General features: G+C 39.3%; 1 protein-coding gene across 1 annotated transcript in view; it reads right to left on the minus strand.

Moving 5' to 3' along the window:
- Positions 1-13,517, minus strand: part of PDZD8 (PDZ domain containing 8) — a 99,532-nt gene that overhangs the window by 59,808 nt on the left and 26,207 nt on the right. Inside the window, exon 2 of the mRNA XM_003922161.4 lies at positions 1,939-2,061. Coding sequence (XP_003922210.3) covers positions 1,939-2,061 — 123 coding nt within the window. The remainder of the gene's footprint in view (positions 1-1,938; positions 2,062-13,517) is intronic.

Raw genomic sequence — 13,517 nt, forward strand, 5'->3', positions numbered from 1 at the left:
TCAGCTTTCATCAACTCAAAAAAACATGCAATTGTTCAGAATGACTGCTTTTAAATAAATACTTGACAAAAGCAAAATATGAAAAACAATTTTTACAATAATGCCTTTAAAATTTTGTGTATGAATTTCATAATTTTTATGTGCTGTGAAATATTCTATTAGCAAAAACACAAATGTATTCAATATAAAATATAACCTCTATACTCAATTACTTAATTGTATTATAGGTTAGAAATTTTAAAAAAGTCACATGTACCAAGTGGTACAAACAAGTGTCTTAAAAACGGAGCCTGAGGATAGTATACTTATACTTGGAATGATCAGGAGAGACATTAAGAAGGTAGCTTTTGAGCCAAACCAAGAAAGGCTGGTATCATGGAGCAGAGAATGGGGCCAAGACAGCAGCAGCTAGCTAGTCAACACAACGGGCTTGGTGCTTTAAAATATTTAAGTAGGAAATGGCAAACTACAGCTCACAGTCTAAATTCAGTCCACTGCCTGTTTTGTATAACTTGTGGGCTACAAATGGTTTTTATGTTTTTACTTGATTGAAAAGTATCAAAAGAGTATTTCATAACATATAAAAATTATGAAATTCATATACAAAATTTTACTGGCACACAGCCACACTCATTCTGTGACTGCTTTTGTACTGTAAGGCAGAGCTGTATAGCTGCAACAGTGACCATGTGAATTGCAGCCTAAAATTTACTATCTGGCCCTTTAGAGAAAAAGACTGCCAACACCTTCCCTTGGGAAGGCCTATGCAGCTGAAGCACTACAAATGAGGAGGGGCTGGGCAGAGGATGGTGAGACTGAAGCTGGAGAGCTAAGAGGAACCTGCGGGTCATGGTGAGGATTTGGGTCCACATCATAAGAGTAATGAGGAAGCTGTTCGAGTTTTAAGTAGGAGACTGACAATTCGATTTGCATTTTGAAAAGATCATTCTGGTTGTTATACTGGGGCCCAGAGGACAAGGAGATATGAAGGCTAGTATAGTAAGTAGTTCAAACAAGATATGAATATAGCTTAAACTTTGGTGCTGGCAAAGTAAAACAAGGAGACTAGGCAAGATTATTTCTGAGATCTCTTCCAGTTCTAAAATGCTAAAAAGTCACAGTGGTTGCAACTTTCCTTGGTATTTCCAATTATCACAAACAATTCTCAAAACTGTTTTGCTAGGTGACAAAGATTCTTTGCTGGGCCAAACTTTATTGAGGTTTCTGAATCTTCTGCTATGCCCATTTGTGTACTTCCTATAAATTCCAGTTTTAGCAAAGTACTCTGCTAAGTCAGTTTAGCAAGAAACCCCTGTCCTTGACATCTGATTGTCCTTTACCATCCCACTTGATATTTGATCACCCAGGACTGTTTTCAGCAAGAATCCTGTTTTTAGTCAAAATCCCCTTATCCTTGATGTTTCCTCTTAGTAAGCTCCCATCCATTGATCCCATTGCTTCTTGGCTATAAATTCCCACCTGCCCATCCTGTATTCAGAGTTAAGCCCAATCTTTCCCTGACTTCAAGACCTTGCTGCAGTGGCTGCTACACTTATCATGAAGGTCTTGAATAAAGACTTCCTTACTGTGCTTTAACAAGTATCATTGAGTAATTTTCTCTTTAACATAGGAGTATAGTACTCTCACACAACAAAACTTTATAGCCCTTGCCTTCACTGACTATAATTTTATTTGTTTTTATGCATCTAAAGAGTGTCGTAATGATTATAGAATAATGCCCCTCCTCCATTAAAGCACTTTCTAAAATATGATTTATATTTGTTCTAAGTTAGAAAGGACTACTTTTATGATATTAAATTTACAATTAAGAAATTACAGATAAATTAAACAATTTAAATTAACACACAACACAAATACTGCTTAGGAACATTTTCACTGCACTTGCGTAACTTAATAATGATAAAACAAAGAACATACCTGCCACACTCTAACAACGTAACTTTAAGACGGCCTTCAGTAAGTGCCCATTGTTGTATATGGATATGCTCTTCATCTTCTTCAAATCCTTGCAAGGTTTGGTATGGAAAAAACGGCTTAAACCTGACAAAAGTAAAGATAAGTCTAAATGTTCGAATAATAAACACCACAGTTTAAAGCATGATAACAAAAGCCACCTGTACAAAAACACAAAACAAAATAAACACCTCATATTATGTATGCTTTACAAAACCAACGTTTAACACACTCCCCCATAAATAGCAGCAAATGGTGCCCAAAAGTCGGGTTTTTTTTTTGGCATGACCCCATTGATAAAGCAAGAGAGAACAAAGAAAAGAAAAATAGAGAGAGGAAGCAAGTAGGGCATGAAGTTTAGGCAGGGTAGGAGAGAGATTCTTTGTGAACCAGATGGGAAGAGTATTCCTACAGTATAAGATCAAAATTCAGAATTCATGTTCCATAGGAATAATGTACAGTCCCTTGGTATCCATAGGGGATTGGTTCCAGGACTTCCCAAGAATAACAAAATACAAGGATGCTCAAGTCTCTAACATAAAAAATGGCACACTATTTGCATTATACATGTTCTCTCATATGCTTTGAATCATCTCTAGATTACTTATCATACCTAATACAGTGTAAATGCTATGTAAATAGCTGTTAGACTATATTGTTCAGAGAATAATGACAAGGAAAAAAAGTCTGCATGTTCAGTGCAGATGTAATTTTTAATAAATATTTTCAATTCACAGTTGTTTGAATCCATGGATGCAGAATCCATGGATGTGGAACCCATGAACACAGAAAGCCGACTATAAGAGATAGAGTACATGATAAAGAAGATTGTAATAGCAACATCAACAATGATTAATACAGCAGAGGTATTCATTAGAGATGTTTACTATTTTCCAGGCAATATGCTAAGATTTATATGTATTATCTTATTTAATGCTCACAACACTGAAGGGGCAATATTATTGGCTCCTCTGTCCAGATGAAAAGAATGAAGCTTAGAAAGGTTAACAAGTTTGTTCAATTTTACAAAGTGAATGGCAAAACCAGAATTTAAGCTAGTCTGATTCCAAAGCCTAACTACATAACACTTCAGTTACCTATGAATTATTTAAGGCGCTCATGTGCTCATCACTAATATCATTGTTTTTATGGACAAGTTTGTGCTTAGTTATAAACTGTAGGTTTTAAAAAACTTTCAATTTAAAACACAACCCATATTCCTCCATTAAAGCTAAAGAAAAAGAAAATGAAAGAAAATTGGCTTTAAAGCCCTGTGGTTTTCAATTCACCCTATACATTGTCACTAGCCGTGGTATCTGCTTGCTCAGAAAGTTTTAATGGCTTCATATTGACCACACACAGACACACATAAAGATGGTCAAAAGTTCTTGGTTTCACATTTGAGGTCCACCACAACTGATCTTTCTTTCTTGTTGTTGTTGTTGTTTGTTTTTTTTGTTTTTTTTTTTTTTTTTTTTTTTTTTGGCGACAGAGTCTTGCTCTGTCGCCCAGGCTGGAGTACAGTGGCACAATCTTGGTTCACTGCAACCTCCACCTCCCTTGTTCAAGTGATTCTCTTGCCTCAGCCTTCCAAGTAGCTGGGATTACAGGCATGCACCACCACATGTGGATGATTTTTGTATTTTTAGTAGAGATGGGGTTTTGCCATGTTGGCCAGACTAGTCTCGAACTCCTGACCTCAAGTGATCTGCCCACCTCAGCCTCTCAAAGTTACGGGATTACAGGTCTGGGCCACCACGCCCAGCCCACAATCTTTCTAATCATATATTACCTTAATATAAACCTTCCAATATAGAAAGTCACTTTATATACCCAGAAGACACTATGAATATTCCTGCTATCATGCCTTTTGTACCAACTGGGGTTTTTCCCAGATTCCTCAAAGCCTGTCCAAATCCTCCCCTCTTTCATATTTGGGCATACATGATGCTTTCCCTCTTTTCTATCATGCCGTCCTCTAAACTGCTGTACATTTATGCCTTAAAATGTCAAATATGACCTACTCTCACAATTTTCTGCATCCATCACATACCTGACAGGATACTTCACACACTATCAGGATTTGAGTATGTGTTGTGCTGATTTACAAATGGTTAACACTAAAACTGAAATAAACACTTAGAAAACATCAACAGCTTACTGTAGTTTATACTGAAAGATACTAATAGAAGGGGTTAAATGCTGTTTTATGTTTTCCCAGTAAACAAGATTAAAGGAAAAACTTTAAGGAAACTTTAAGTAGGGACACAGACAATGCTCAATGCTTTTATCTTGTTTCTGAATTAGTATGGAAAACAGAAAGCCCCCTCAGTTTCTCCCAACTAAAATGCTAATTTGCATCTGAAGTAATTTGATTCAGACAGACTGGCACCAAATGCTTAGAGGAAAAAAAATTAGTAACTAAATTTATATCAATATAATGTTGTAGCTGAGTGCTTTTCATACAGCCCTTATGACTCCTGAAAAACATATAACTGTTACTTTATAAAAAATTATAATCATCATATATACTAAAATTTTTGAATTTAATAATCCAAATTAGCTAAATCATACCTGCTCTAAGAATCAAATTTTCTTGTCAAATATGAAATCAAAATTCAATTAAAAACAAATGTCTTACAGGAGTATGAGTTAAATGTTACATGGAGTAGAGTCTAATTTGGGTTTATTAATGCCCAGGGGGTTTTGCTAAGAGTGTTTATGCACAAAAACAATTTAAAATCAGAACAATGTATTCCATTTTAAATGAATATACTAAATGGTAGGATAAAGCATAAACATGTTTGGCAAGCCAATAAATAGAATCCAAACATTAACATTCTCTAAGAACATTTGGTTTTCAGAACTTTTAAGTCCAAGCCTTTAAGTATCCCAAACCCATGAAGAATCCAGGCAATGAAGCGGGCTACCTCTATCACTTTCTTTTATCTTCCTATCCCAATATGATCTTCAAAATCCATTAGTCTTTATTTCCTATTAACCTATTAACTCAAAAATGTCACCTTTTAGGCCAGGCACGGTGGCCCATGCCTGTAATCCCAGCACTTTGGGAGGCTGAGGCGGGTGGATCAAGAGGTCAAGAGATCCAGACCATCCTGGCCAACATGGTGAAACCCTGTCTCTACTTAAAATACAAAACTTAGCTGGGTGTGGTGGTGCAAGCCTGCAGTCCCAGCTACTTGGGAGGCTGAGGCAGGAGAATCATTTGAACCTGGGAGGCGGAGGCTGCAGTGAGCCGAGATTGCACCACTGCGCTCCAGCCTGACAACAGAGTAAGACTTGGTCTAAATAAAAAAAAAAAAAGTCAGTTTTCTCACTCAGGCTTCCCCCCTGAAATAACCTTAACAAACTACCTGTGTTTCCTCCTGTGTAAAACATAAAAACCTCAACTAGAAAAATCGACTTCAAGGAAGACAGTATGAGGAGCCCTGCTGACCTGCTCCCCAGTGAAACTGGTGAAAATTATTTTAAACCAACACATTTACAGCCTCTCAAAATAGTCTTAAGAGTAGAGAGCAAATTTTAAAAATCTACTTAAGAAAATCTACAAAAATTTGATAAGAAAAACAAGTCTGTGGTGTTTGAATACTGTTTCTCCAACAAGCTCAGGGTGGCAGAGACTTCACATCAGACTTCTATTGCCAGGAACACAGGGCTCCCTCATCCGATAGCTCTCAGTGGTGGGCTTTCTCCCTGGGAGGAAATGGCACTTGAACATAAAAAAAAAAAAAAGTGCTATTTCCTTTGTGGCAGCAAAAATTTGCTTCTAACAATTTGATGGCCCATACAGGGAGCCCATTCTCCTCTGAGGAACAGGCCTCTGGTTGCCTCTTGTGGGGAGACGTGTCCCATTGCCTCGTTGTGGTGGCCTCAGGATGAGAGATTATTCGCACCTGGTGTGACGAATAAACCCAGACTCTCAGCAATGCAGAAAGAAACTGGCTGGCAACCTGGGGGAGAGGATCCTTGCATACCATGGTGACCAAGTAACTCTGTGCACAGACCAAGGTAAGAAATGTCATAAAGGCGATAAGAGTATTTCCTTGATGGTCCAGATATTCTGGAGGTTGAATGTTGGTCAGGAGATTCTGGAGGTTGTGGGTGTGAATGATCACAAGCACTACTACTTGAGGTGCTGCTTGTGTGAATGGTACTAAGCTCTAGTGGGTCCTATCTGCGGTTCCAGAGTCACCTCGTGCAGCTTAAGGCAGATCCTGCTGCGGGGTTTATACCAGCACGCCGATGCCAAGAGGGACCTAGATCTTCTCTGGGGGAGCAACCAGAGTGGACAAAGTGCAAGAAGGATGCAAGGAGCCTCCAGCAGGTGGGACTAAATGATAGGCGAGACATTTCTGATATGAGAGATTGAGCCTAACCAGTACCCAATATGGGAAATATCCCAAGCAAGACAGGGGCAAGAAGGTTAACAATGGTAACAAGGGTATTCCCCTTGATAGCCCCCTAGGTCTCATGTTAAAATACTGGAAGGATAATGAAACAACTAAACATAGAAAAAGTAACAAATGATAAAATATTGCTCTCTTATTTGGACTCAGGGACCCATCCTCAAACACTGAATCTTATGGCCAAGGTTTGGGTTGAATGAGGATGTAATGTGTCAGCATCTAATTCAATATGTTAATGATAAAAGTCCAGTTTCTCAAGAAAAAGTGGACTGTGCTCTTTGTTGGAGCCAGGGACCTATCCTTTTTTCCTTAAAAACAACTAGGGAAGAACCCAATCTGGTGCCTCAAAATTAAAAGTCAGAGAAGCTAGTGCCCATGACTAAAGACTCTATCTAGTTCATGGGATGCCCTAGACCATCTCCCCCCACTCAGTGTCCCCAATCCTTCTCCCCAGGTAGCTGCTGCCACCCCATATCCGATTCCAGATCCTTCACCGGCCCATGTTATCCCTCCTCCTTATAACCCTGACTCTTGAGAATTACTATCTCACAAGCCTGTTCCATCCCAGTCCAAATACCCTCTCTAAAAGGACTCCAGTGGAAGGTAGAATAATGTAAAAGACATATTCAGAATTTCTCATTTCCCTCTGCACTTAGGGAGTCAGCCCCGACTTTCTTCCCCTTAAAGGAGGTGCCTCAAGGAGGGGGAGCTATATTGGCTTTGCAAATGCTCCCTTGACCAGTTTAGAAGTCCAGAGTTTAAGAAAGGAGCTTAAGCTCCTACTAGATGACCTTTACAGAGTGGCAGATCAAATTCATCAATTTTTAGGACCTCAGTTATACACTTGGGTCAAGTTAATGTTCATCTTGGGCGTCCTCTTTTCAGGGAAGAAAGGAGCATGAATTGTAGGGCTTCTATGGTAGTTTGGAAATGTAAGCATCCTACCAGTCATAATGTTCCTATTGCAGATCAGAAATTCCCCACCCGAGGCCCCTGGTGGGACAGTAACAATGCGGATCACCAGGAAAACATTCAGAATCTAAGGGAGATAATAAAAGGAATTCAGGAATCAGTACCCCAAACCCAAAATCTTTGTAAAGCATTTGATATGCAACAGGAAAAGGATGAATGGTCTTTGAGATTCCTTGACAGACTGAAAGAGCAAATGAGACAATATGCAGGCCTTAATATGGACGATCCCCTAGGGCAAGGAATGTTAAAACTCTAATTTGTCACTAAAAGTTGGCCAGACATTTCAAAAAAATTACAAAAGACAGAAAATTGGGAAGACTGATCCCTACGTGAACTTCTCAGCGAAGCTCAAAAGGTATATGTAAGGAGAGATGAAGAAAAGCAAAAACAAAAATTTGTGTTATCCACCTTCCAACAGATGGCTCCAAAACCATGTACTTCTAAACAGAGCTTCCAGGGAGCCAGAAACCATAAAGGGTCCAAACCCTCCTTTAAACGACCCCAGCCTCCATCTGGAGGACCAAGGCCCTTATTTACCAGGCCCCCTAAAGAATATGGGGGAACAAGGTCAAAGAATCCCAGAACTGAGAGGAAGGAAGGGCAAGACAGGTGCTACAAATGTGGAAGAACAGGCTGCTTCAAGAGAGAATATACCAATTTAAGGAGAAAGAAGCCCTTCCACTCATGACTTTTAAGGAAGAATAATGGGGCCAGGGGCTCTTTTATCTTGAGTACCACCAGGAACCCTTGATGAATTTAGAGGTGGGACCTAAACATGAGTTTATCACCTTTTTAATCATCTCTGGAGCTGCCCATTCCTCCATTGGCTTCTCACCCCCTTATATTGCCTGTTCTTCAGAAGACCTTTTAGTCTCTGGGATAAAAGAAGGGTTTAAAGCCAAAATTTTTGGGAATACAGATGTTAGACACTAGGATTGATCAGCTCATAGTCAGTTTTTGTTAATCCCTGAAGCAGGGACTAACTTATTAGGGAGGGATTTAAGTGAAAGTTAGAAATAGGCCTACAAGTCAGCCCAAGAGGATTCTTCACCTTATTAAACCTACTTACCGTTGCAGATAAAAAATATATGATTCCTAATGTCTGGTCCAAAGAGGAAAACTGAGGGAAACTGAATCCCTCCAATCCACATCAAGCTAAAAACACCTGGAGAAGTAGTAAGGTGGAAGCAATACCCCATTCCTGTAGAGGGGAGGATAGGTTTGACACCTATAACTGAAGGCCTTATCAAAGATGGGCTTCTCAACACCTGAATGTCCCCTTACAACATCCCAATACTGCCAGTCAAGAAACCATATGGGTCATACTGACAGGTACAGGACCTTAGAGTTATCAACCAAACAGTCTAGACTACCCACCCCATTGTCCCCAATCCTTTTAACATTCTCAGCAAGATTCCATATAATCATCAATGGTTTACTGTAATAGATTTAGAGGATCCTTTTTGGGTATGTCCCCTGGCTCCAGACAGCTGAGACATATTTGCCTTTGAGTGGGAGGATCACCAGCCAGGGTGGAAACAATAGTATCTATGGACAGTCTTACCCCTGGGTTTATAGACTCCTCTAACCTTTTCGGCCAAATTTTAGAACAAGTGTAAGAAAAAATTGTCATCCAAAAACAAATATGCTTGCTTCAGTATGTGGATGATATTCTTATATCTGGTGAAAATATAGAGAAGGTAACTGACTTCTCTACACATATTCTTAACCATCTGCAGTTACAGGGGCTAAAACAAAAACTTGTTTCCTTTCAATAGGAAAGCTTTAGTATGTGGAGCCCAAAGTTAAGTATTTAGGCCACTCAGTAAGTGCAGGCAAGTAAAGAATACGGCCTGAACAAATTGAGGGAATCGTGTCCCTACCCTTGCCTTAAACTAAACAATAACTCAGGAAATTTGGGGGTTAGTTGAATATTGTCACTAATTGACTGACTCATATGCACTACACAGTAAACTTTTATATCAAAAACTTGCCCAGGAGAAGCATGACCATCTCCTGTGGACTTCTGAGGAAGTCAATCCAGTTGAGGAGCTGAAAGAAAGGCTCAAACCTTACCCACCCTAGAAAAGCCATTCCACCTTTTTGTTAATATGGACAGTGGAGTAGCTTTAGGGGTGGCTTACTAAAAAACATGGCTGCCGGCAGCCCATGGCCTTTCTATCAAAGGTCTTAGATCCAGTCACTGTGGATGGCCTCAATGCATCCAATCCATTGCCACTATGGCAATATTAATCAAGGACAGCAGAAAGTTAACCTTTGGAGGAAAATTGACAGTAAGCACGCCTCACCAAGTCAGAGCCATCTTAACCAGAAAGCAGGGAGATGGCTTACTGACTCAAGAATCTTAAAGAACGAGGTCATTCTGTTAGAAAAAGATGATTTAACACTAACCACTGATAATTCGCTCAACACAACAGGTTTCCTAACAGGGAATACAAACCTAAGGAGAGAGCACAGATGTTTAGATTAAATTGATTACTATACAAAAGTTAGAATAGACCTAGGAGAAACTCCCTGTAGGATGGGACGATACTTATTTATAGATGATTCCTCCCCAGTGGTTGAGGGGAAAAGATAAAATGGGTATTCAGTAATTGATGGAGAAACTGTAAAAATAGAGTCAGAAAAATTGCCTAACAGTTGGTCTGCTCAAACTTGTGAGCTGTTTGCATTCAGCCAAGCTTTAATGTACTTGTACAACCAGGAAGGAACCATCTATACTGATTCTAATACACCTTTGGAGCGGCTCATACATTTGGAAAAATTTGGACTGAATGAGTTCTCAATAATAAAGGTCAAGATCTTATTCACAAGGAGCTAATCACCCAAGTATTGAATAACCTTCAGTTGCCGGAACAAACAGCTATTGTCCATGTTCCTGGACACCAGAAATGCCTTTCTCTTGAAAGTCAAGGAAATAACCTAGCAGATCAGAGACCCAACCAGGCTGCTGTCTCCTCTAAAATGCCTATTTTCCACTTAACTCCCTACCTTCTACCTCCTATCGTAATCCCCATTTTCTCTTCCACTAAAAAAAAGAAAAACTAATAAAGATAGTTGCTAAAGAGAATTCAGAAGGAAAATGGATATTGCCAGACCAGAGAGAAATGTTTTCCAAATTCCTTATGAGGAAAATCTTGTACCAACTACATCAAAGGACCCAAAGGTTCTCTGATGTCCCAACTACATCAAAGAACCTTTAGTCACCTGTTCCCAGGCCATGTGCGATGCAATTCTCAGAGTTTTTGGGTGTATAAGAATTTATATCCTGATCAAAGAGGTTACAGATAGCTGTTTAGTAACAAAACTAATAAACAAACTCTAAAAGATTACCCTGCAGGGGAAGGAATCCAGGCTTAAGATCGTTCCAAAGTATACAAGTTGATTACAAAAAATGCCTCCAACAGGTGTCTAAAATATTTATTAGTGATAGTACATCACCTCACTCACTGGGTTGAAACTATCCCCTTTCCAAATGCAACAGCTAATAACATAGTCAAGGCCTCAGCTGAAAATATAGTATCCAGGTTTGGACTAATAGAGAATACTGACTCATACAATGGTACTCATTTCACCGCACACATCACTAAAAAGCTATCCCAAACATTAGACATTAGATGAGAATACCATACTCCCTGGCACCAACCTTCTTCAGTGAGATTAGAAAGAACGAATCAGACTTTAAAGAATCGCTTAACCAACGTAGACTGGATAAATTACATTTATTACAACCAACAGCGGTTTATTAACTATCCTAGAGATGCTGTTAAAGGAATAGCTGAGCAATTAGGGGCTACTAGCCAGATGGCTTAGGCAAACAGAACAGCCTTAGACATGATATTAGCAGAAAGAGGAGTAGTTTGCGTCATGATTAAAACTCCAATTTGTACCATCATCCCAAACAATACCACCCTGATGGAAGTATAACAAAGGCTATCACAAGTTCTAACTGCTCTGTCCAATGAGTTAGCCAAAAACTCAGAAGTAAATGACTCCTTCACAGGATGGCTAGAAAAAAATGGTTCAGTAAATGGAAAGGAATCATAGACTCAATTCTTACTTCTCTCTCAGCTGTAGTAAGTGTACTTGTTCTTGTCGGGTGTCCTGTCATACCATGCATCTGTGGGCTGGTGCAAAGACTCACAGATGTACCACATGCTAAAACCTCCCTTAACTCTCCTCCACCTTATTCAGAGAAGCTTCTTCTTTTAGAGAATCAAGCAGAACAACTAAGCCAAGACATGTTAATAAAGTCTGAAGAGAATGGTAGAAATTCAAGAGGGAGCAGTTGAATACAGTGAGTTCCAAACTTCTCTTCCAAGAATCAGCATGCCAGTTATGTTCAGTTTTTGTGTTTCTTTGTTCTCCATTTTAAAGTTTAACTTCCTTGTTCTCTTCCTCTCCTTGCCTCTAGTTTCAGTAAACAACCTTCCCGCCAGCTCTGATCAGTAGTTCATACCTATATTCCTGGTCACCTGTTCCATCCTGAGTCATCCCTGGTCACCTGCTCCATCCTGAGTCACCTCTGGTCACCTGCTCTGACCTGAGTCATCTTTAGTCACCTGTTCCATAACCATACCTTTCCCTCCGAAAAGACAGAAGTAAAGATGATGATTATGGAACAGGTGACTAAAAGCTTGTACCCCAGCTCTCTTTAAAATGCCAATCAGAATCAGCTTAGACTGTGTGGTCTAACCCTAGTCAATAAGGGAACAACACAGCAGTAGGGGCGACCTGCATCAGGGATAAGAACTCCTTCCTTCTTCTCCCCTGTTCAGGTGTGCTCTCGCCATTGCTCTGTCTGTGAGATGCACTTTCTATAGAAGTAAAAATTGCCTTGCTGACAAAATTTATGTTTGAGTGTTATTTCCTTTGTGGCACTGAAAATTTGCTTCTAACAGAATTATCTGATAAAATAATAAAATCATAAACTGATACAGCTCCATTAAAACAAATTATATCCCTTTTAACACTTATGAAAAACAAATATTTACTTGTTTTTCAAGTAAATAAACAAAAAAAAAACAAATGGCTACCAAACCTGTTGCTGACTATATAAAGCACTTTATTTTCTCACTTAATCCATACAACCCCCAAACTAAGCATCAGCACATTGTATATAAGGAAACAGTCTTAAGAGATCTCACACCTAGTAAATGCTAGAGCCAAAATTGGAACTTGTGTTAATCTGTGAAGGCTTCCATAACAGAATACACTCTGAGTGGCTCTGGAGGCTAGAAGTCCAAGATCAGGGTACAGGCAGGGTTGTGTTTTGGTGAGGCCTTTTGCCTTGGCTGGAAGATGGCTGTCTTCTCACTGTGTCCTCTCATAGCCTTTCTCCACATGTATAATCCTGTTCTCCCTTCCTCTTTTTATAAGGAAACCAGTTTTATTGAATTACTGCTCTTCTTTATGATCTCATTTCATTAACCCTGATTACCTTGTTAAAGGCTCTATCCCAAATACAGATTGAGGGTTGGAACTCTGACATATTTTATTAATTTTTGAGGGGAGCACAATTCAGTCCATAACAGAACCCAAATGTAACTCCAGAGCCTGATCTACAGTCCCTTAACTGACTTGATTACCACCCTGTTTTCTGCTGGAACACATGTTCTAAACCAAATCTGAAGGAACCTGACAAAGGAGGTTAATGGTTTTATATGCATTACTATACTTGATCCTCCCAATAACGTGGTAAGGCAAGAATCACAAATCATTTCCTCATTTCACAGAGTTCAGGGAGAACAAAAAGCTTCTTGAAGACTACATGCTTTTATTAAGTTGCATGAAGATACATGCCCACAAAATGAGGGCATAAAGCAAGACTGAAGAAAGTGATCCAAAAGCAGTGGATCTAAGTCAAGAAAGCAATGATGTCCTAAACCCAGATGACTGGTGTGTGGCAAGCCAAGAGAAAACTCCAGTTTGGGGCCAGTGATGAAAGCTCCAGGAAGGAAATCTCCAAGAAATAAGAGGAAATAAATAGGATAGGCAGAAGGAAAGTGAAGGGAAAGGAATACCCTGAAAATCTGGGTAAGGCAATTTGGTAAGAGAAAAAAAATATTGCTTTGAATGGCACCAAGGTTACAAAACTGGAATATACATAGAGAAGGAAACATA

Source organism: Saimiri boliviensis, chromosome 12, assembly GCF_048565385.1.
Source record: "Saimiri boliviensis isolate mSaiBol1 chromosome 12, mSaiBol1.pri, whole genome shotgun sequence".
NCBI lineage: Eukaryota > Metazoa > Chordata > Mammalia > Primates > Cebidae > Saimiri > Saimiri boliviensis.